Genomic DNA, 24,821 nt, shown 5'->3' with positions numbered 1-24,821 from the left:
TAGTGAAGGAAATTGTTGATTTCAAACAGTCTTTGTGCTTGTGCATACTCCAGCAGCTCTTCTCATGGTGTCTCTGCTGTAATTACTGTAGCAGACATTTTGGGGACCTTATCTGACCTGCACTGAAAAAGTTTAGGTTACATCTTGCTCCTGGGTAGTGCTTGAAAGTTGGTTTCCAGGACACTTTCGGGCCAGTGAGGTAGATGCCTTCTGGTAGGTACTTAAAGGGTTGGGTGCTGCAGGAAAGTAAATAGAATGAAGTGGCGGCTGGAATCCAAATGGAAATTTAGTCACTCAGTGTGTGGGCCATGAAGGGTTTAAGGAAACCAGGTTTAGTCTTTCCCTCCTAGAAGCAGAAATGGCATCTCACAGCTTCAGCTTCTCAGTTTAGTAAAATCAGTTTGGGTTGGTTTGGGGCTTGTGTGTGAGCGGCAGCCTCTAGAGAAATTATTTCTCTTATGAGGGCTAGACATTTAAGAGCATCTGTCTAATGCACTGGCTTCAGGCTAACCTGGCTGCTGATCACATACAATTATTTACTGAATGACTTGAACAGGAGGCCTGTCCTCTGATTAAAGACGGATTCAAGACAATGTGGTTTTGTGTGTGTCAAGGGTCATAATATAAGAAAAAGCTTCTTACAGCACTCAAGCTGTTATTCATTACAACCCTAATGAAATGCTTATGAGATGGAAAGTACAGAGTACAATTCCACATTCTTTTCAATAACCAAGCTAACAAATGCAACACAGTTTAATGGTAAAATGGAAGAAATACTAAAGAAGGAAAATTAGTTAGAAAAATCACATATACAAAATTTACCTGTATTCCTCAAGGCAGGTCTACAGAGATTTTAGGGCAACCCAAATGGGCCACATTACAGACAACGTATTTAGTGAATGCTCATATTAAAGCCAATTTATGTATTTGGGTTTTTTTCATATATTAATAATATTTCTTCTTCTCTAAAAAAAAAAGAGAACATGCTAAATTGTTCACTGTATTAGAAGGTCTTCAAAGCTCTCTTCCTGATAGCAATTTGGAGAAGGAAAATAACACCATGAGATATCAGCCTACCTTCATACCTGGAAGGAATTGCTTTGAGCCTCAGCAAAGAAAAGTCTAAATGATTCTGACTCTAATCTAGGTTGTAGTCAAGTTAATTTACTCTATGCAGTCTTGTCTTGGAGAAACACTTTTCAGATGAAGAGCACAATGAAGCTAATTAGATTGGAATGGAAACTTAATATTTTCATCTACTAGAGAAGAACTGTAACTTGAAGTGAGAGAAATTGGCAGGATAAGTAAAACAAACCTGGTGTGGTTCTCTGGGATGGGCAGCAAAACTTCAAGGGGCAACAAGGATCACTTTTTAACACATAGAAATTCATCTTAGAAAGGGTAATCCCTAACATCTCATTTTGTAACTAATATTTTGAACACAGGAACGTGATTGTTTTAAGGCCAAAAAAACACTATAGATTTATATAGTGTTCCAAAAACAGGGTTCCAAAACCAGGGAAAAATGAGAACTTGTATTATTTACATATGAGACCCTGATAATTGCTATGACATCTATAAAGACGTGGAAAGAATAGTAAATGAGAAAAGAAACTCATTTATTTACAGTGACAATTCTGGAGTACCATTAATGGCTACCTTGCAATTTTAACTGAGGAAATAAGGTCTTTCATTTATTTAGTATGTATTTGGTTTTAACTCACAGGGGAACTGCATCTCATGCAAAAGAAATTGTGATGTAAAAAGTTTGGACTTTCTTTTCCCTATATTTAATGTGCTATTTCATTATTTGGAACACAAAATAAAAGTCACTAAAAAAAGCAGAAAGGACATTGAGAAGAAACATTTATCAGCCACTTAGATGGTAAGCTGAAAATACTTAAGAGTTCAGACTGAATGGAAGTTTATGCTCAAAAATGTATTGAGGAAACCCTGTACTTCAACTTCCATTTTCTTTACAGAAGGCACTGCAAAACAAAATAAAATTGTTTATAAATGCATCCCTACTCAGATTATTTTTAATATTTTACTTAGCTATGTTCTGTTTCTCTCACAGAAAACCACCTTTTTTTTCTTTGTGTTTGATATTTTTTGTCTTCAGACTAAAGATGAGTTTTTCTTCCCTTTTTCTTCCACGACTGTTCAGTAAGAAGCTTTATTTTGTGACTTTTGTCAATGGCCAAAATCTGAGGATTTTGGCTGAATTTCTGGGACTTTATTCCAAGACATATTTTTGCTCTTTCTGGCAAGGCTATCTGCAAGTAGAAGCAAACAGGTTATGAAAGTCACACCTTGCTAAATTAAGGGTTCTGATGAGGAAAGAAAGCTATAATAAGATTTAACAAGTTAAAATATTGGTTAAAAACTTTCAGTATGTGAAAGAAATGAAGATGGTTAAGCTCTTACATTTTTTCAAAGTTAGGTCAAGTATTGAAAAAAAACCCCTGAAACTGTAGTAAGGACATATATGATGACACAGTATGATATATAGGAATGAAAAAAATAATACATCAATTTGCTATGCAGTATCGCAACAATTGGTTATATTGTGTGAAGTATTAAAAAGTAGGCTAATGGAATTGATTGACTGATTGATTGATTGACTGAGAAGAAATTGAATCAATACAAAATTTTCACTGCTAAATGAAAGATTGCCATCTGTCTTCCTTCTCTTACTTCTGCAGTCTAATTGCACATATAGGAAGTCATAAACTAGGTTTAGACCAGTCAAAAGGAGACATTAAAACCAAATCATTTTCAGTATTTTTTCATGTGCTGAGAAACTATGAAGTTCACTGAGCAATGTTTATAGGAAAAAGTCTGCCTAACTAAATTGCTGTAAACCATTTATTAATACTGCGGTAACTAAGAAAAAGAAACATCAAATCTAAAACCATTAAGAAGTTATTAAATCATGTCTCCTGAGGAAAGAGCACTAAGTATGACATGAAAATCAGGGTTTTATGAAACATTTGCAGCTTAAACTAGTGTAGTGTCATTTCTTACAGAAAGAAAACCAGACAGTGGTCAGTACAAGAAACATTGGAATAATGAACTGGCTTGGAATACCAGGGAAACTTCTAGCTGGAAAACGTTGAGTTTCATAGGCCTAGGAGCAAAGTCTAGTTAAAACTAATGAAGACAGAATAGAAAGGGCAAAAGAGTGAGGCTAGCTAGCATGATCTCCTGAGAAGTGGAAGAGGCAGCTTTTGGACTTTTGGTATCACACCTCCAGCAGCTGACGTGCAAATAAGGGTGCCTCCAGAACTTTTTGCCCCACCTACTCTTTTGAGACTGTTATAAAATAAAATACTACTCTTCTCTTTGAAAATGCTCAAATGCTTACACTAAGGCAAGTAATAAGGTTTATATATGATCTGCTGACTCAGGTCCCTAGAGATGAGCTGCAAACACTTCTGTCACTGTCCTCACAATTTCTAATAAACTCCTTTTGGCAGCTCACTGTTCTGTGTTGGATATTGTTAATATTATTCTAACAACTTCCAAAGGCACGGGCTACTCTGCAGCTGCTGCACCCTTCTAGTTTGCATGTGGGAGTGAAAGAATCTAGCTGTTTGACCTTGGTACAGAGTAGGCACATATCATTGAAAGATAGAGATGTGAGACCCAGATATAGAGTAAATGATTCTTTCTAAGGGAATTGCTGACGGTTATTCCACCACCTGTGGTGGTGTTCATCTGGTGGTAGTGCATCTCTAAAATGTGGAAAGGTCCTACTTGGTTAAAACACATGACTTTAAGTAAAACTACTTATTAAGGAAAAGTCTTAAATACTAACTACTCTATAGTATAAGAAGTTAAAGAAATCTCTTAAGGGTTCTTAACTATTCTCAAATGTACTAAAAGTTAAGAAAAAATGTTTTATCTTACAGAATTCTATAGCAAGAGAACAAGTTTTATTTGAAACTTTGTTTTCTCTTGTAACACACTTTTCAATAATCTTCTCATCCACTAAGCAATATCAGTTGCCCATTAACAAGCATTTTATGATAAACTGAGCTTCACTTGAAAACTGAGATGGATTTGAAGCCACAGAAGTGGGATTACTGTATTCGTTCTTCAGAAAATAGAAAGGAATATTACCATGTTTTCTGTGGAAAGAAGACAATTTATAATTCTTTGCCCAAACCCAGTAAATGAATACAAATAGCTTAATTCATCCCAGCAAGGGAAAGTCAGATTTTTCATCCTTCTCAAACCATTTTACAAATGTTTGCATTTATCTTGGAACACTGATTCTCTGCAACTAATTCAAAACAAGAAATTTAAACCATAATGGTCATTTTTAATAGAAGCTTGCAGGAAATCATATTTAAAGGCTGCTAGCCAAAGGCAACACTGCTGTTACATGTCAATTTGAAGTTCGTTTCTCTCTCTCTGGATTAATTTAATTTTGATTAATTCTGATATGGATTAATGAAGGTACTTGTAAAATTAAATTACAAAACATATCACAAATGCCTCCTGTCATAGTCCTACTTCTTTTATCACTTAGACTTTATCAGACATAGAGAGAGTGCAAAGTGTGATGAACTTTGTCTTTTGGAACCTGGAATGCATTTGGCTTGCAATCAGTTTGAAGGCCTAATAAAGATTTTGCTTCTGAAACAGTTCCAAAATGTTGAGAATTTATAATTGCATCTGTCTTGAAAGTATTATTATATTACCAACTGGATAATGTTGATCCAAGTTAGATTTCAGACCACTTCTACTTTTCAGAAAATCCACAGACACTAAATATAATTGTTAATGAATATAATTAAATAAGCATATCATTAGATGTCTTTGTAGACTCATTTAATGGAATTGAAACATTCCATGTTGAAAAAATAGTTAAAAGTATCAGTCACTAGAGAAAATTTTAAAAAATTGCCTCACTATGTTACTGGCAGCTTTACGAATTTTACAAGTTTAAATTTTTAAGTAGAGAACCCACAAATTTTTTTGTATTAATTCATGAATGTGCTCAAAGTTTATACAATTCCTTCCCAAAGATGAAAGAATGAATGAAGAATAAATAAATTTTGACCTTCCTGCAAAACAACTTTACCTTTAAAGATGGATCATGTAGGGTGATGCTTCACTGCATCCAATACATTAATAGTTATTGAGCTGATGGAAAGTCAATTTCACCAGAACTTGTTCTGTATCAGAAAGCAACAGTAAAAGGAAAAAAAAAAAAAAGGACATTCAATTCATGCTTCCTGTAAATGTCATTGTACATTTTAATAGGAAAAATGTCTTCAAAGACTTGAATGAATAAGCTGTACATAAAAATGAAAAAACGCCCACCTATACATATTCTTATCATGCTCTGGTTTAGGAGTTCACTGATTTCCAAGTTCAATGAACCTTTGAAGTCATGCAGGACAAGTGCCTTCAATAGCCAACAGTGTCTGGCAAAAGTATGACTTCTTCAACTCCTAAAACAGTACTAGAAGAATGTGAAATGATATAGGCATCACTATTATACAGGTATCTAGAAATAATTATAAGAGACAGCTAGTATCATTTGCTATGCCCATAAATTATTGCATACTTACCAGGGTATATGAAATAAATAACATCTGACAGGAAAAAAAAACATTATGAAGGTATTCCTGAACAGAGAAAAAAAAAAAAAGCAAATTAATAAGCTAGACACCCCAGAAGGTGAGAAAACACCTCCTGTTTTCTAACATTTTGGATTCTGGATGTGAAAAATACCAGACAGATTTACACAAGGATTGCTTTATCATATTTCTACTGTACTGAGATTAGTGTCAGTATATACTGAATATGTTTCCAGCAGCTCAATTATTTTAATTAATTGAACATATGCAGTGCAATAAGAAACAGTTATATGACATGGTCATCTAACTATCTCAGTGTATTATATTAAGCAACAGTTACATTCTAAGAAGACATTAAAATTAAACAAGTGATAGCACAAATCATGCACTGAAATTCAGATTCCACTTCATCTCTGCCTAAAACTATAATCTGAAACTAATCCCCTATGCCTGGTATTGAAATACTTGTGTTTTCACAACTCTGCCATCTTGGAGGTTTTTTTCCTAATGAGATGAGTACCACAAGCTGTTCACAGAGATTGTAAGAGCTGAGCTTTTCCATATGGAAACTAATGCGTAATTTAAATGCACCTTGGTGAACACTGGTGTTCCAGGGGGTCCAGAAATGCCTTACAGAGAAGTGAGAGAGAAGTATTTCCCAACTCAGCGTGATTAAGCACTCCATAAATCTTTTTTGTTCACAAAGTACAGGCATTTTTAAAGTTTGAGCTAAAGTGATAAACACTGTCCTAAGTGTTATTTCTTAAATGTTACTTAAAGCTTTACTCTTTCAAGACTGCTTTTTTGGTACAGACTTTTATATAGCTTATGTACTGGAGATATGTCCTTACATGGAAACCTTCATTAAACACAGATTAATAACTTTTCTAGGTGATAAACAGTGCAATGTAGTGATATCGGCTTGCAAACAGAATAATACAGGGCATAATAAGAAAAGATGAATAGCAGGAAGTCCACTGAAACAAATGGCATGTACATCAAAATCCTGCAAAGACTCCTAAGGAAAGTGAAAAATCCCCTGGCGTTTATATGACAAAAAAGGTCAATCTGAATTATTTTAAACAGTTAAACAAACAGCTTGTTTTCTGTCAATTATTATTTATTTCATGCATCCTTATAATTATGCAATCACTTACTGCAGATGACCAGACCCAAGCATGTTTTGTCTCAAATATTCTGAGTATTGTTACAGGAAAGGTGATCAGAGGCAAGGGTCCTGAGGAGGTGGAGTAGTGCTGTTCTGAGCCAACATCCAGCTCCACCTTGAGTCTCAATCCCTCCCCTCCCTCAATTCACTTCTGGGAGAAGGGCTGGCTGTGCATGTGTGAACAAAAGGCACGAAAAGTTTAATTTACTCAAGAGTTGTGCATCAGGTTAACTATAAAGGACATGCATTGGGCCCTCTCACTCTGTTTTTTTTCTGGCTTTTCTTTTTTCTCTCTTCTCTTTCTCCTGTCTTTTGCTTTCTTTGTTTATAAAGCATTGGCAGTGTGTACCTTTGAATACCAACCTGTTTGATGGGAACCCTGGAAAAGACGATAAATTATTATCACATTGAAATTAGTGTAGCTAGTATCAATCCTTTTAAAACTTAGCAAAAGCACAACATATTTGTGCAACTAAGTGCTATGTGTCTGATCTCATTCTCCATTACACTTGAAAAACAGATGTAGAAATGTGTACATACAGCCCCCAGCATTTTCTGTGTTTTCTCTCTGTGACAGAATGAAGTTAAGATGTTGAAAAATATTCTTGCAACTACACCTTTACTATAGCCTCAAAATTGCATTCTATAGTGAGAGTTAAAAATCCATTATGAGAGGCTTATTGGAAATATGAGTACATATCAGCTTTCTTCTTATTTTTGTCTGATCTGTCTGAACAGGTAGATTACACATCAAGACCACTAGTTACTGTATGTGTGCAAACCTTTGCCCATAGGGAATTGTTTAGTCAACTTTCCCAGCAATCATTCTTAGGATTGAAGACATTAAACATTTTTGATTAAATGACCTTGGTACAAAGACCAGGACTATACTGATGAGATTTACTGACTACAGAGAAGGACTGAAATATCTCACAGGAGTAACTGGATGTTTCTGATGTATGAATAACAGAAGAATAGCTCAGTTGATTAAAGCATGGCACTAATAACGACGAGGTCATGTATTTGATCCCCATATGGACCATTCACTTAAGAGCTGGACTTGATGATCTTTGTGGACCCCTTCCAACTCAGAATATTCTGTGAAACAAACAAAATAATGGAATGAAAATCACCAGTAGTATAGACTGACTGAAATACTTCGGGACTGAAGAGAAACAATAAAGAAATATTATTTGTGTTAGTTAGCTGCAAAATGACTAGGAATCATCAGAATAAGGCAATGATGGACAACACCAAGTATTATACTGGTTGCATCGTATGACATATTTTTAGTGTAGTTCTGTAAGACCACACTTCAAAATATACAAATTATTGTTCTAGATTGGACTTTGTACAAAGTAAAGTGAAAAAATATTTAATACAGTCTACCAGTATAGATTGTGGATACAAAATTACACTACAAAACCAATGCATTATGAATGGAGTATAAAGGTAGCCTTTGACTGCCCTCAGCATCCCCTCCTGATTCCCTGCTTATGCATTTGGGACTAAATAAACAGAATCTGGTTGTGATTGCAGTAGGAATGGCACAGTTCAGCTACACACAGTGAAATTCTCCTCCCTTCTCCTAAAACTGCTTAGATGCAGATGGCCTATTCAGACTTCCCTACATTTTGAGTCTACCATTAACAAATTTGCTGACAACACCAAGTTGGGTCAGTGTTGATCTGCTGGAGGGTAGGAAGGCCCTGGACAGGCTGGATGGATGGGCCAAAACCAACAGCATGAGCTTCAACAAGACTAAGTGCCGGATCCTACACTTTGGCCACAATAATCCCATGCAGCACTACAGGCTGGGGAAAGAGGGGCTGCAAAGCAGGCCCAGAAGAGAAGGACCTGGGGGTGCTGATAAGACATCAGCTGAACATGAACCAGCAGTTTGCACAGGTGGTCAAGAAGGCCAATGGCATCCTGGCCTGTATCAGGAACAGTGTGGCCAGCAGGACTAGGGAGGTGATTCTTCCCCTGTACTTGGCACATAGTGGTAGAACTGTGTTCAGTTCTGGGCCCCTCAATTCAGGAAGGATATTGAGGTGCTGGACCATGTGCAGAGAAAGGCAACGAAGCCGGCAAAGGGTCTGGGATACATGTCCTATGAGCAGCACTTGAGGGAGCTGGGGTTGTGTAGCCTGGAGAAGAAGCAACTCAAGGGTGACCTTAGCACTCTCTACAACTACCAGAAAGGAGATTGTAGTCAGGTGGGGATCAAACTGTTCTCCTAGCCAACTAGTCATCAGACAAGAGGATACAGTCTTAAGCTGTGCCATGAGAGGTTTAGGTTGGACATAGGAAGAATTTCTTCACAGAAATGGTTATCAGACATTGGAATGGGCTGCCCAGGGAGGTCATGGAGTCACCATCCCTGGAGGTATTTCAGGAAAGACTGGATGTGGCACTTAGTGCCATGAATTGTTTCAGGCCTAAATTGTGCCATCCTCATGCTAGCAATTCATGCTGTCAAGTGACAGTGTCCCAGACCAAGCTTTTACTTCATTTAGTGTAATACATAAAAATAATGAGTAGAGACTGTGAAGCTTTAAGGTTAACATTACAACACAAAATGGAGCTCCTACTCCATCCATGACCTTCCCAAGAGAATGGTTTTAAGACAGCATTGTCTGTCTGTTGGGAAATTCATTAAACATTTTCAGGTAAGCAAGAGACTTCCAGGGTCTAAAACTAAAGCAAACCAAGCAAAAAACAAATTAGCATTTGCATATATAAACCAGCAAAATCATAGATCTATGCCTTCAAAGTATTTTTACTAGATACATTATTTCCTACCACTGAATCCGCACTATAGTGATCTAATGTTGTCACTGAATGTTTCTTGAATGTGTTGCATAGACATTTTACCTATGTTCTTCAATAGTCACTAAAGTTTATCATATGTGGAGATTCTTTTGTTAGTTAAAATATCATGAAGTACACATTTCCATACTTGGAAATGGAAATTTACCATGACTCTCCCTCCTTGTGTCTCCTTGGCATAACTTGTTTCCTCAACATTTTAGGGGTGGTGTTGAAAAAATTTGTGTTTATATATACAGTAAATTTAGATCAGCAAAAGCTTTCAGACAGATAAAAAATCTTGGCTTTTTGAAACAGGGATAAATTAAATACAGTAAATGCTATTCTGTAAACAATAGTATTCTCTTTGTTTTTGCTTACGGAATAAAATGTTATTAAGAATAAGAATATAACCTGTGGTAAGAAAAGTAATATTATTAAGCTGACTTTCATAAATGTGAATGCTAATTATAGCTGCTAATCCAATGAGACACATTTGAGAGGTGTGGATAATCACCACAAATTTCACCTTTCTGTGAATATAGAATGAAGCATCAGAGACTCATTTCTAAGCATATCAACTTCTGTCAAGAGATTTTCATTACATCAAACATTGATTAAGTTAAACTTAGGTCTATCATGCAAGAGATGGCTTTGAAGTGCTGGTAGGCATCATTTAAAATGTATCTTTGATGAGACCTCTATTACAGTGTGTGAAAAGAAAAAACAGGAATATTGTCAACTTGCATAATGTACTTGGAAAGTACAAAGTTTTTGTGCCTTTTATTAATTTAAATCTGGAGACTGTGGAGGAGCAAAGGATAAGCAATGGAAATAATTATAATTAATGTTTTTGATGCTTGTTGTTTTTGCTCGTAGAAAGTTCCTGTTAACAAACCGGGATAAACTTTCCATGCTACTAGGATCTGTGGGAGATTTTGTATGTGGGAACAAGAGCTCATACATGCACATACACTGTATGTACAGAGGAATATATACACACTGTACATTTATATACACTGATAGATGCTTCCCGATAAAAAGAAAGTCTTCATTAGTTTATGCAAGTTTTATGTATTACGGACATAGACAAATGCTATCTTAGTATCTAGTCTCAAAGCACGCATATATAGTACATATATAATTATATATTTCTCAGTGTGTTTATCTCTTACAATAAAGTATTTTTTTTACATTTATTTCATTATTCTGCTACATGAGTCTCCACTTCACATGAATGTACCTCATTTAACCTCTGTGCCATAGCATGTATATTTCTGACACCACAATTTCTGCTTATTTACTGGATAAAATAAAGGAATACATATATTCCAGCGTTCTACATTGTATCTTTTCTGGTTCTTCCTGAAATCAATGAGAATGGTAGCACATTCTCAGGATTTTACTATGCTATGCATGTAATACTATCTTTCTTTTTTACATTGGCTAGTTTTGACTGGGACAGTTAATTTTCTTCACAGTAACTGGTATGGGGGTTTTGGATTTGTGCCGAAAACAGTGTTGCTAACTCAGGGGTCTTTTAACTATTGCTGAGCAGCACTTGGAGAGAGCCAAGGCCTTTTCTGCTCCTCACCCCACTCCAACAGTGAGCAGCGTGGGGATGTGCAGGGATCTGGGAGGGGACACATCCGGGACAGCTGACCCCAAGTGATGAAAGGAATATCCCACACCATATGGCTTTGTGCTTAACATATGAAGCTGGGAGAAGAAGAAGGAAGGGGGGAACATTTTGAGTGATGGTGTTTGTCTTTCCAAGTCACTGTGATGCGTGATGAAGCCTGGATTTCCTGGAGATGGCTGAACACCTGCCTGCCCAAGGGGAACAGTAAATGAATTACTCAGTTTACAGTTGACTTTATTATTATAGTCAGTAAAAGAGCCCAAAGAACACAAAAATGCTACTCAATATTTCATTAATGCCCAGAGAACCTCCTGTCTTCAAATGCAATAAATCTTTTGGAAGAAAACAGACTAATTCTTTAGTTTGTAGGAGGATCCTGTGATAAGTTAAGATCATTTCTCACAGCATTGAGTCACCTTCTTCTTTCACTGTTTCCAGTAGCAGTTTAGAGTACTATGTCTTCCAGGAGCCATTGCTCCAAATTTTACTAAAAGTCTTTTCTACACAATACTGTGCTCTGAGGAGTCTTCCAGCTCCCAGTAGGGTCAAAAGAACACTGAGGTACTCAAAATGAAGCCTTAAAAGCAGTTATTATGAGGTTGGGGCCTCGCATATTATTTTTTACATTGAATAAGATTACTATTTTCTAGACCTTTACTGTCATTATCCTGCTGAACTGCCACATCACCACTTGATAAAACTTTATAGACATTTTCTAGTACCCAACCCCTGGTGCTTTTACAGTCCTGATCAGTTGTCAGGGATAAATGCAAAGGACAAACTGAAGAGTACAAGGATTGTAACTCAGCAGTTGCATTCTCCAGGTTAAGTCTTGAGTCCAGCACTGTTAAGGAGACACATAGTGAAGCTTCCAAGGAGGATTCATGGGATGATGTTGACATCCAAGCTGACTCTAAAGGCTCCTTCCACAGACAATAGAGAGAAATGTGCTCATCTAGGAAATGATTCACCTCAATTCCAGGAACTCAGTTAAATTGCCTAAACAAGTCTAGTGACATCTGGGCTAGGATATCCCACATGGTGTTCCACTGACATGACAGAAGGGAAGAATTCTGTTGCAGAACCTATAATATCTGGTGGGGTTTTTTTTAAGCATCAAGGAAGCCATTTCAAACATCTGCCAAACCCTAAATTTTGGTTGCCTTAGAGCATCTGAAATACCTTTAAGACCTCAAATTAGCCCTAGATGTCTATGTGAGAATAAGATGTGCCCTACGAATGCCTATTTCTTTCCTTAGCAAAGATATTCAAGGATAATTAGATCAGACACAGATGACTGCAGTCAAGTGAGATGAATACTACTCTGTAGTGGTATTTGTAACCCTCCCTGGGGTTTGTAACCCTCCCTGGGAGGGAAACGGAACTAGGATAGGTCACCTGATGTATATTTTACCAATAAGGTATTCCATACCATGTCACGTCAGCTCAGACATAAAGAGACGAGAAGGAAACAACTTCCTTCTTCTCTTCCAGGACAGTTGCATGGGATAGATGGCTGTTTTCAGAGGAGGAAAACACCTTTCGTGGGGAAGTAGCCTTTATTGTTAGTTTTCCGTGTGTGTATAGTGCTTATAGTTCTCTTTTTTCTTTGTTGCGTATAAATGAAACCGCTTTTCTCAGCAGCCTCAGTTTTGCAAGTTTTTTTTTCTTTCCCCCCTTCCCTCCTCCTTTTCCCTCTGGGGGAGGTTGGGCAGAGTCTCAGTGGACACTGGGCGTTCAGCCAAAGTAAACGATAACACATTCTCAGTGGTAGTTAGATAGTGCTTTGAAAAATAACGACAGCAAAACATATAGGACTTCTTCTATTACTCCTCTCTTACCCTGCCTGCAGGTACACTGTTGCAACTGCAGAACTTCCAGGTCTTTATACTGAGGAAATTATGAGGTGTGTAAATACTCTGGCTTGGAGGCCATTTGCCTCTGATATGGTGTATTTCATGATAATCATATTGTAAGGGGTGTAAATACTACTCATTGTTCTTTCTTAAGGAAAGGTTTTATTAAGCAAACTACATTTGCTGTTATGCGAGAATGGTGTAGACAATTTACTAGCAATAGCAAGGCTACAAAAATTTCAGTCAGAAGATCCCTTTTTCTTTTTCACCTTTTTCTGACCTTTTTTAATTTAACTGTAAATCTGCAGTAAATGCAATGATCCTCACTGTTGCTTTGAATTAGTATTGTAGTTTGTTGCAATTCCCTTGATCTAGTAAGATTGTCTAGTCAGCTATCAACAAACAACATAGACAGGAGAAAGAAAGGAAATTAATTCAAACAGACAAAATTTAAAAGGGCTAACTATAATGCTTATAGATAATGTTGTAATTTTGGTTTTCTTCTGTTTTTAAGATCATATAAAAACATGTAAAGGGCTTTTGGTGTCTAGGAACACATTAGAGGGTGATCTAGAGTCATTTATAAGGTCTATTTGTGCAACTCTATAAAAAGGAAACCATAACACATGACCTTCAGAAGCTGAAGTGTGCCAATTGAGCGCTGTAATGGAGTTCCATGATCTGTATTACATTTTGTGGAAATAATTTCAGTTTATGGAGAGCTTGTGTCTGCTCCATGAAGTGTTGTCACAGCTGAGAGAGGTTTGTACAAACCAGCTTCAAATAAGCAAGGCTTTTGTTTGGCAGTACAGTTTCTAGTGGTCTAGAACTGTTGCATGTGATCGGCAAAGGCAAAATCAAGACACTTCCAAAAAAAATTTCCAAAGAATTTTTATTACCTTGCATATTTGGAATGGGGGCACCTATAAATAAAAACTATAAATATATCTTTTTTTCTTTTTTTTTTTTTTTTAAATTATGCTCCTAATGTAGGGAGACTACAACCATGTCCTTACATGTTAATATTGGCTCAAGTTTTGCTGATGAACCGCTTGCTTGTTTCTGTCTTTAGTCCTGCCAATCACAATCTGGAATAAGCAAGTCTATATTTTTATGTAAATATAAAAACATGGTGTACAAGAAAAATTATTCAAATAATTTCCTCTAGTAAATCAATAATACGCTATTTTACTAGAATTCACAGTACAATTAAACTGCAGAACAATCTCCTGAACAGTAAAATGATTTTTTTTTAACTGAGAGCCAGTACCTTAGAGGATAATATCTGTGTTAACAAAAAAAGGGAGATAATTAAAACCTTTATAAGGCATCTGTCATCCAACTATATTCATTAGGGATTATAAAGAACTCTACAGATTATAAAGACATTAAGAAAAATTCTAAAATCCCTCCCCAAAACAAAAGAGAAATATTAGAGAAAAAATAATGTTCTAACCTTCACATAAAAGCACAGATGTATTAAACAAAAAAAAACAACAAACAAACCTCTAACTTTGAGTACAATTCTGATGTGTAAACAAAACAATCACCATGTAGCATTTGCTGAGAAGAAGTGGAATTATGAGATACAGTGTGGATCACAGATTATTGCACTTTAATTTCTAAATGAGCTTAGACATCTGTGAAATTAAAACCCCAGGGCAGACAATTTATGTGACACTATGTTGAGAAAGGAACAAAGCTTTGAGATGCAAATTCCAGCTTTCCATTGCGTCAGAGCAGGTAACCTTGCAAACAACCTTCACACAGGTTGTTCCACTCTGACTGATGTCTCCCATATGTATCTATTTCTTCTCTCCATTTTCCAATCAAGGTGACAGCAGTTCCCTGTTCATTTTCTAAAGAGACTGATAAAAGCCAGGCTGGACCTGTACCTGTTATTAACCTCTCTTGTACTATTATTGCTTATTTTTCTCCTCTGAGATAACCGGTTACATTGCACTTGCTCATTTTTGCATGTGATGTGTTATTACATAAAAACGGTACTGCAAATGTCAGCCTCTTACTGGGTCATTAAAGTCAGGTCATGATATTTGAAAATTTGATGTTCTTAACCTTTTCAGGAATTAACCAAAATATATTATGGGATTATTTATCTTTGTTTGTTGTTTTTGTCATCCTTATTGTTGTTGCTTAGATCAATTATTCATGATTACAGGCCATATATTGTGCTATAAAAAGCCATGAAATCTATTTGATTTATTCATATTATTGAATAAACTATGATTTAATAATTAATAGTATTTACATACTTATTTTCACTGGCCTATTTGAGTCTCCTTCATCATTGTGAAAGAATAATTTTGAGCTCTGTATATGCACAAATAGTTACTCAAATGTCTTCTATATATATACTACAGTATGAGATAGAACAAGATGGGAAATGGCCTCAAGTTGCTACAGGGGAGGTTTAAACTGCATATTAGGAAAAATTTCTTCACCAAAGTGTTGAAACAGGCTGCCCAGGGAAGTGGCGGAGTCACTGTCTCTCAGGGTATTTAAAGAACGTGCAGATGTGACACCTTGTGGACATGGTTTAGTGCTGGACTTGGCGGTGCTGGGCTAATGGTTGGATCTGATGATCTTAAGGATATTTTCCAGCTTAAATGATACACAAGTAGAAATGCCATTGTTTTTTCTATATGAAAGTAAGGATTTTATGCCTACCATTAGCATTGCTGAATCTTCTTCAGTTATGTACACTTTCATATTTCTTACAAAACAAGGCTAAATAATAGATATTTCTCCTTTTCAATTGTAAATTAAAATATTTGACAAAATATATAGCTATGAAAATGGGCCACCCTGAAATTTTGCAGATCCGAATGAAATGCAAATCTCAGCTAGTACTTGAAACACATTACATGACACAGGGGCATTCTAAGATGCCAGAAATTGTGATACTTTCTTATATAACTGCAGGCCCCAAAGACAAATATCTCTAGGGTTCATTAGTTTTTGCCATCCCAGCATCATTTTGTGCCAACAGATAGGGAAAAAAAAATTAAAAAAGATGGTGTTCAAATACTTGCCATGTTTGCTTTGAATTGGAATCGAAATTCTTCTGAGAAGCCATTCAGAACAGAGGTTTTGAATCCTGACTCCATCTTCTACTCACATACTCAAAATCATATTCTCTAAAAAAATCAATTTAATTTTTTTTTTCTTGACTTCTTTAGTATAACACAGGAGTATATGGTTTCTGCAGACAAGATATTAATATGGGTTATCAGTTGTCTTCCTTTTGGGTATCAGATTAAAGATATTCTTATGTAAACAACATACAAAGGATATGTCTTCTAAAAGCACACCTAAATTTTAATTTATATGTGTCTATTTTAATCCATTTATTCAACACACTTCATGAAAAGAGGTCACCTAGAAAGTCTTCTACGAGAACCTTCTTTGGTTGCTAGTATAATAATTTTGGGGAAGTTACTAAAGAACTCTGTGTACATATTTTTCACTAGATTTTTATAGATGCTTTTATAGAAGAATAATGCCAATGGCACACCAGCCATCTGCTGTCCAGATTTAAGAAGTGAATTGTCATTCCTCAATCCCAAGGAAATATCACTCTTTTCCTGGTATATCCTTCATGGGTAAATGCTCTTGAAAACTTAAGACAACTCCCAAAGGTACAAATCGGTTTTTTGCAGTGACAATATTCAAACTCACTTAAAACATGCAGTTGACAATACCATGCTAGAGAAAATGGTTTGTGAGTCTTTTTCACACTCCTGAGAACTGCTATTGAAACAAAGTCTTTACAGACAGAAGAATATCAAAGGGCGGTTTTATAAAACATTGGTTAAAACATTCAACAGCTCCTAAACCCAAAATATGAACTGTGCAAAAGTGCCCTCTTATCATAGCAATCACTCTTATTTATGAGAAAAATGGCACAAAGTTGTCATAACTTGTAAATAAAATAAGCTATAAGAAATTATCACAGAGTAATGACTCTAGTAGTCATGAAGATCTGAGCTCCAGAGGTGATTTATTGTCTTTCTGGGAAAGTGAATGAGCACAGTGTAATAAACTAATTCCATGTAGGAATCTTTTTATGGAAAGCTTTTGCTTCGTGTTAGCACAATAAGCTGTTGCCTCAGTTGCTGACGTGACATAACCAACCAGGAATGAGAGCTGCGTCAGAAGGCCATTCACAAAGGGAAATATGTAATTCTTCCTTGGAGTCTTATGGTGGAGAAGCTGACTCCAAAATGTCAGCAGTACAGCTCTTCAGAGAAAGCAGATTATGCCTTCATTCATTTTTCTGGGGCATTTTCTATGGCAAATTTATTTTGCTTTTTGTTATTGTGTTATTACTACCAATGCAATCCTAAATCAGTGGAGCACTCATTAGAGACACTCCAATACTTGAACTATTTTTTTTTCTTTAAGAAATCCTCATCTTTTCATGTTTGTCTTAGACTTATGGACCAAGACTATATAGTTCACTGGTGGCTTGATCCAATCCATCTACAAAATCTTTCAGACCTTTGAATTTCTTTTTAAGACAGTGTCTATCTTCACTTGACCTTTACTAGGACAAGGCTGCATAATCTACCTTTATTTTTGAAATAAACATTTCTCCAGAGCTTTGACCCTTTCTTCAGAGAAATATTCCCCTGACACACTTGAGAAATAAATTGTCTAAATGAACTTTTTAATAACTTTTTACACAGTATCTAATTGTGGACTAGCCTAGCAGGCAGCCTCAGCAGGTGCATTTCTATCAAAATAATTTCACTGCATTTTCTATATAATTGAATTGACTAAGTTCTGCTGCATCATGATGTTTTCTCTCATTATAATGACAGCTGTGATATATTGCAAATTAGTTGCTTGTGTAGAAGAAAAAAGTAAGAAGAAAAAATATACATTTTAACTATAATTCTTCAAACCAAGCATCTGAGGAAGAGAAAAATCAAGCAACAAATCATTAACCCTAAAATACGTGGCAAATAATCTGGAATGTTAAATAGTTTTGCTCCAGAAGTACCTAGACTGTTTTCAGAACACTCATCATATTAGGAACAAAAAAGTTCTTTTAACATTACTATGTGCACTCAAAATATTATTCTTTGTATTAGAAAAAAAATACTAATACCTTAAAGAAACTCATGGTGTTCTTCAGTTTTTTAGCAGTGAAACTAGCTCTGAAGTTCTGCCTGCTAGTGTATATAAGATTTTTTTCACTTTTATCACTAGGAACGCCCATTTTAAAACATTCAGTAAATATAAGCAGAAAATATCATATGAATCATCTGAGTGCCCTCCTATAACTGCAATTTGCAACCATTTAGAAAGTGCCCTAAGAATAACTTACTATCTAAAAAAGAGAACTTATTCACTAAAAAAACCACAAGTAACAAAAAGAGTAAAATTACTCTGCATCTACATCTGTTTTCAAAAAATTACAGGGTGAATTTACAGTCACTGGGAACAGTGACTACAGAATTAAAAGTAGCTTTTATACGCTGCTGTATTGAAGTGTGTTCAATTTTCTAGTAATCAGAAATTAACTTCCTCAAATAGGACTTATTATACTACCATAATTGTGATTTCTGAGTCTGAATATTACTTTCTCTTTGTATTTGTAAGCACATGTGGCACAATAGATAAATAGTTAATAAAATTATTGGGCTATTGAGTAGATAATCACTTTCTCACTACAAGTTCTCAAAGATTTCACCTGAATTGAGAAATTCTTACTGTTCCAAACACCATTTTAATGTCAATTAGAAGCATTTATATCATTATCTTATACCCCCTCAAAACATGTTGCTTCTGTCAAAACCTTTTAGACACATGGAAGTACAATTTTTCACTACTCAATGCAGCACTTTTCAGAAAAATAAAGAATGATGAGATTAGATACTAAGGGAAAAATTTAGTTGTGACAGAAAGGCAGGCTGAAAGAAGAAAATTGTAAATCAGTAGTATTCATCTTATGTAAGGCCCTCTGCTACATGTGGCAGAATGTGTAGTGTGTGTGCTTCTTTAATAGTCCTTCATCTGAATGACATATCAACCATATACACTTCTCAGTAGTCAACAGCCTACTTCCAGCTCCAAAGTGCTCCTCTTTGCCTCTAATGTCAGCTAAAGGTTCAGGCATAACATTGTGGAGGGCAAGAGAAAGCTCTCAGGAAATAAAAATGATTACTTGTAGGGAGATTGTTGCCCCGAGGATAATTCATCAGATTTACTGCTTGTTCACTGCACAGACTGAATTTTTTTTAGGAACGATGGCAGCAGGAATAGGCTTCAATACTTAGTATGTGACACTATTTAGTGTCAAAGCCCATTCCAGGCTGGAGAGTGGAGTAAGCCCTTGACCTCCATTGACTCAGACAAAAGTTTATAAACCTGACTTATACCTAGACCAAAATATCAAGTATCTTTTGAGAAGTCAGGAGTATCCAAAGCCTCCTTTGGGGTTGTCTGTCATATATTGCAGAAGTCTTACAAGAGAACTGCATACTTCTGGATCAGCAGAAGAAGAATACCTTGAACACCATATTTAAAGTAACTGAACCACGTCATAACTGTTTATAGGCAAGTTCAGTATAATAACTAGTATGATCAGTGGATGCCCAGGACCCAGTTCAGCTGCTCACACAGACGCTATGTGTGGGCACTGCTTGATTAAATTGGGACAAATGAATCGAGGCCCTACATTTAGGGCCATCTACTTCATTGTAGATGTCTATAATCTGGAGCTTTATTTGTGGCACAATTTAATCAATTACTTGACCAATCACTGATTTTACTTTCGGGAAACATGAATTCTCCCCACTCTTTCTTAGAATTAATTGAAAAAAAAATTGGAATACTATTCCAATATTCAAGTATTTCAAGTATTCAAGTATTCAGGTTCCTCAAAAGAGGAAGGAAGATACAATGAAGGAAATATATTGAGAACTGCATTTTCAAAGGTTTTAGGAATTCTTTCTTCAAGTAAGTATCTATTTGCTTTTAGGAGTATATGAAATGTTTTCACAGATTTGTGGAAGGACATTGCCTAGAAATCAGGGCAAACTTCACAGGCCTCATTGTTCATCTTTTACAGACAGTAGAATTTATAGAAGTTACCTATCAGTGCTTATTCTAGCAGAACTTTAATGCACATGTGAAGTAGAAAATATTATTTAATAAAGTTTGGCACAAGCCTTAATATGATACCTAGAATTTTCTATAATCTCATAAAATATAGACTAATTCAAAACCTCTACTATTTAATATTGGACAAGTTATTAATGTAGCAGCAAATTAGCTATCAGAGAGTTTTTCTGCTAGGTACTAGTATTGCTGAATTTTGTGAAAGAAACTATTGTTCTTTCATTTTTGTCCTTTCCAGTAACACTCTTGCTGTCTCTACCTCTAGCTATTGCCACAAGGATTACAGAAATTTATATGGCTCTCAAAGGCCAACATATCATGACCTTAAATTGGAAATGGGTTTATGTAAAATTCAGTGGACTAGAGTCCAAGAGGGCATGTTCACCTAACCTCTCAGATAATAAGTATGTGGTTCATCTGATCTACAACAAAGGTGTCTAACATTTGCTTTCATGCGCTGCATTGGGGAGCTTTTGGATGAACAAGACAAAGAAGTTGTCATAGGAACAGAAACAACTCTAGTTTTTCAATCTCCCATGGGAACAGTTACATCATCCAGTGGAACTATCAGAACTTCTGTTCCTTGATTTCAGTTTTTCCCCTTCTGCCTAACATTTCTGGCTCTGTAATGGCATGGCTTTAACAGAAAGACACTATTTGCCTATGTAGTCCAGAACTTGAGAACTGCCAAGACATTCATGGGGACGCAAGCTTACGGCACCTGGGGAAAGGAAGGAAAAGTTCCAGATATTTTAGTCGTAAAGCTCTATTCTACCACTCGGATACCAACTGTTTGTTTAGAAAATGTTGGCATGTGAGCATACATTATAATGTTTCCTAAAATGCAAATTATGTCATAAAAAGTGAGATGCTAAAGAAACTCCGTGAATGAAGATAGGAACAAGATGATCTATGTGACCCTATCAATGTATCCTAAATTTCTTTTCACATTTTGCCACAGACCAGACGTGCTTTGATATGCAAGGTGTTTGAATAGCTAATTGTTATTTAAAAGTGTCATTCTGGCATAATCTGTATAAACATACATTTGGAGTGCACAACATCCTGTCAAATACAATTTTAAAAAAATCATATTCAGTAAAATGGTTATGAATGCCTATACGGGTTGCATATGATGCAAATATTTCTGGCTTAATTGAAGTAAACAATTTTTTTTTCCCCTTGTCATTTTTGTTATTTCCTCCTTCAGAAAATGAGATTCACCTTCAAATGTAGTGAAAACATATTTCCTTCCAATTAACGGCCTTTGGAAAACTATCCATTACATCTATTTTCTTTAAAATACTAAGTTTACTATTCAAAGTCAGAAGTCATTTGTAAAAATTTTGTTAGAGTAGTTTCAGTGTTTTACTTTTAATACAAATTTTAAATTAAACAGTCTCCCACTGAAATAAAGGAACGCAGTAATTATTTAGTTTTGTAGAAAAGAAAAACAAAATTATATTTTCACTTCCAAAATATTACTTAGTTTGAATAAATATTTAATATTTTTATAATTATATTTAAATTATAGTTAAATAAAGAATTTATAAATTTGAAACCTCAATGATACTATTTTCCTGAAAATTGTTTGTGAGAAGTGTTCTATCTACCAATTCTATTAATACTTATTTGGTAATTCATTTCAATTTCACTTTATTTTGGTGTTGACACAAAAATTGGACCATCTGCAATGAAATCTTTCAAATGGTTAGGTTACAAACAAAATTTACAAAACAGAGCCTTTCAGCTGCCATGCAATTCCAAAGCAGCAGCCTGTATTCACATCTGCAGTTATGATAACAGTATAAATCATCAAAAGACTAGGAATTATTTTTTCTGAAACTGAAGTTGCTATTGTTTGTATATGAAATTGCAATAGGGTAGGCAATGCCATAATGCTCAGTGGTTCATTGCCTTTTAGCTTTACCAGTTCTTTAACACCTCACTGGGTGGAAGAATGTGGATGTTCAGAAACATCTTAAGTTTTACAGCCAACATCTACAGGAGCTTTTCTGAAACACTGGGTACAGTACAGCTGTACAGTCAAGGAAGACCAAACATAACCCCTGGCAGCACTACAGGCTGGGCACAGAGTGGCTGGAGAGCAGCCAGGCAGAAAGGGACCTGGGAGTTTGGATTGACAGGAAGCTGAACATGAGCCAGCAGTGTGCCCAGGTGGCCAAGAAGGCCAATGGCATCCTGGCCTGGATCAGGAACAGTGTGGCCAGCAGGACCAGGGAAGTGATTCTTCCCCTGTACTCAGCACTGGTGAGGCCACACCTGGAGTACTGTGTCCAGTTCTGGGACCCTCAATTCAGGAAGGATATTGAGGTGCTGGAGCAGGTCCAGAGAAGAGCAATGAGGCTGGTGAAGGGACTCCAGCACAAGTCATATGAGGAGAGGCTGAGGGAGCTGGGGTTGTTCAGCCTGGAGAGGAGGAGGCTCAGGGGAGACCTGATCACTCTCTACAACTACCTGAAAGGAGGTCGTAGCCAGGTGGGCATCAGTCTCTTCTCCCAGGCAGCTATCAGTAAGACAAGAGGGCATAGTATTAAGCTCTGCCAGGGAGGTTTAGGTTAGATATTAGGAAGAAATTCTTTACAGAGAGAGTAGTCAGGCATTGGTATGGGCTGCCCAGGGAAGTGGTGGATTCTCCATCCCTGGAGGTTTTTAAGATGAGACTGGATGTGGCACTTAGTGCCATGGTCTAGTAACCACAGCGGTAGTGGATCAAGGGTTGGACTTAATGATCTCAGAGGTCCCTTCCAACTCAACTGATTCTATGATTCTACGATTCTATGATTCTATAACATTTCCTTATAAATTAATCAGATAACATCGAATATGATAAGCCATTTATGTCTTTGTAATTTTTCTCAGAAAGCTACATTCAAAATTTCAGAAAACATAAAAATATTTAGGTATAACTATAAATGTAAGCGGCAGAAACTAAGTTGAGAATTTATTTTTTTTTAATCCAAAGGTTCCAATTAATAATAACAGTAAAATATAAAATCTAAATGGTAAGACACCTAATAGCTTTTTATTAAATCAGAACAGTTTGTGGAGCTGCACATGCGGAAAAAAATACTTTGTAATTAATAGATCAATGGTGTGAGAAAGAAGGGGTGATCTGTTTTAATCATAAATTGATCTCCCTTATTAAGGTCATTGAAAGTGGCATTATAAGTGAAGGAGACATAGCTGAACAGTTTCATAAGCTAAATATTTTCCATAAAATACAAAAGCCACTGAAATTTGTAGGGTGAATAGAAAATAAATATAAATCAAAGGTGAGAGTGAACAATTTTAGCAACTTATCGTAATAATGAAACCATACTTTGCTAAAGTATTTAATGCAAGAGTGGTAACACAGAGCACATTTTACAAAAATACTAAATGGCAAGTAGGGATGTTTTGTGTAAGAACAGCTAGGGGTACAGGTAATTTGCCCCACATAACACATGTAGGAACTTTAGATCTTTGCTTCCAAGTACTGTGCTAAAACTTTGTTTTTCTTGTAAGATGTTAGATATGTCAGATGAATCATTTTCTAAAACCTTTACTTATGTCTATAGGTTACAAAATAATATATTAAAATGTAGATATTCTATATTGCAGGCAGTAGCTTACAGAAATAAACTCTATTCAATTTTCTCAGGTAGTGAGTCTTATTTAGTCAAAGCTTTCCATTTTATTTTCGTTGGAGTTAGATTCGCAATCAAATATTTCCTAGGAAGATCTTGAAATCAAACATGTATCCCATCCTCCTTGGCATGACTTCATACTTCCCAAAGCCCTACTTGAAATTGGTCAGCTGATTTACAGTTCTGTGAAGGCACTGAAAGCTATGCTGTTGCACCCCTTTCAAGGGTTTTTCCTACACAAAATATAATGCATCTAATCAACTTTGGGTGACTTCTATATTTCATAAAGAAGCAGTTATGTATGGCACACAATGGTTAACAGTAACATCTTGATTCATTAGGAGTCACACAGAATTGCTGACTTTCAGAGAGGCATTAAGTTATGTTTCATGAAATATTTGATAAAATCTCTACCATAGATATTTTATTATTAACGTAGTCATGGTTTAAAATACTTTTTTAGGATGTAGTCATTACTACGTGCCAATCATTATTCTTTTTTTTAATTAATGGGGGGTTTATTGTCTTTTAAAGCTCACTGACTACTTTTATAAAAAGAATGTTTATATACTGGATCACCAAGGGTTTATTCATATGAGCTTCATGTTCTGAAATTTTTATATTTCATATATTTTTCAGTGAAAAGGAAAGGAAGCAGGGCAACAGCTGACATACCTCAGTCTAGTGTTTTGGAGCTTTTTTCTACACTTCATTAGTTGAAAAACTTTCCTCAAAAAATGAGGACATTTTTTCGCATGTAGAGAAAAAAAAAAACAACATAATTTTAGTACAGACACACATGTGGACACATCTAGTCTGAACTATATCTATATGTATATATAGATATATAGATATATAGATATATGGGTGAAGCTAAAAGCACCAGGAAAAAACAGTCTCTTCAGTGAAACAACTCTATTTTCTTAATGGCTCTAGGAACATCAAATATGA

General features: G+C 35.7%; 1 protein-coding gene across 1 annotated transcript in view; it reads right to left on the bottom strand.

Moving 5' to 3' along the window:
• The window catches only part of GPC5 (glypican 5), a 398,962-nt gene that overhangs the window by 17,612 nt on the left and 356,529 nt on the right, over window positions 1-24,821 (bottom strand). Inside the window, exons 8-10 of the mRNA XM_064645992.1 lie at window positions 13,352-13,463; window positions 5,335-5,465; window positions 5,093-5,186 (exon numbers count right to left, since the gene is read on the bottom strand). Coding sequence (XP_064502062.1) covers window positions 13,456-13,463 — 8 coding nt within the window. The 3' untranslated portion in view covers window positions 5,093-5,186; window positions 5,335-5,465; window positions 13,352-13,455. The remainder of the gene's footprint in view (window positions 1-5,092; window positions 5,187-5,334; window positions 5,466-13,351; window positions 13,464-24,821) is intronic.

This window comes from Pseudopipra pipra, chromosome 2 (genome assembly GCF_036250125.1).
Source record: "Pseudopipra pipra isolate bDixPip1 chromosome 2, bDixPip1.hap1, whole genome shotgun sequence".
Lineage (NCBI taxonomy): Eukaryota > Metazoa > Chordata > Aves > Passeriformes > Pipridae > Pseudopipra > Pseudopipra pipra.
The sequence above is the reverse complement of the archived record's forward strand: the minus strand, read 5'-3'. Positions and strand labels throughout refer to the sequence as shown.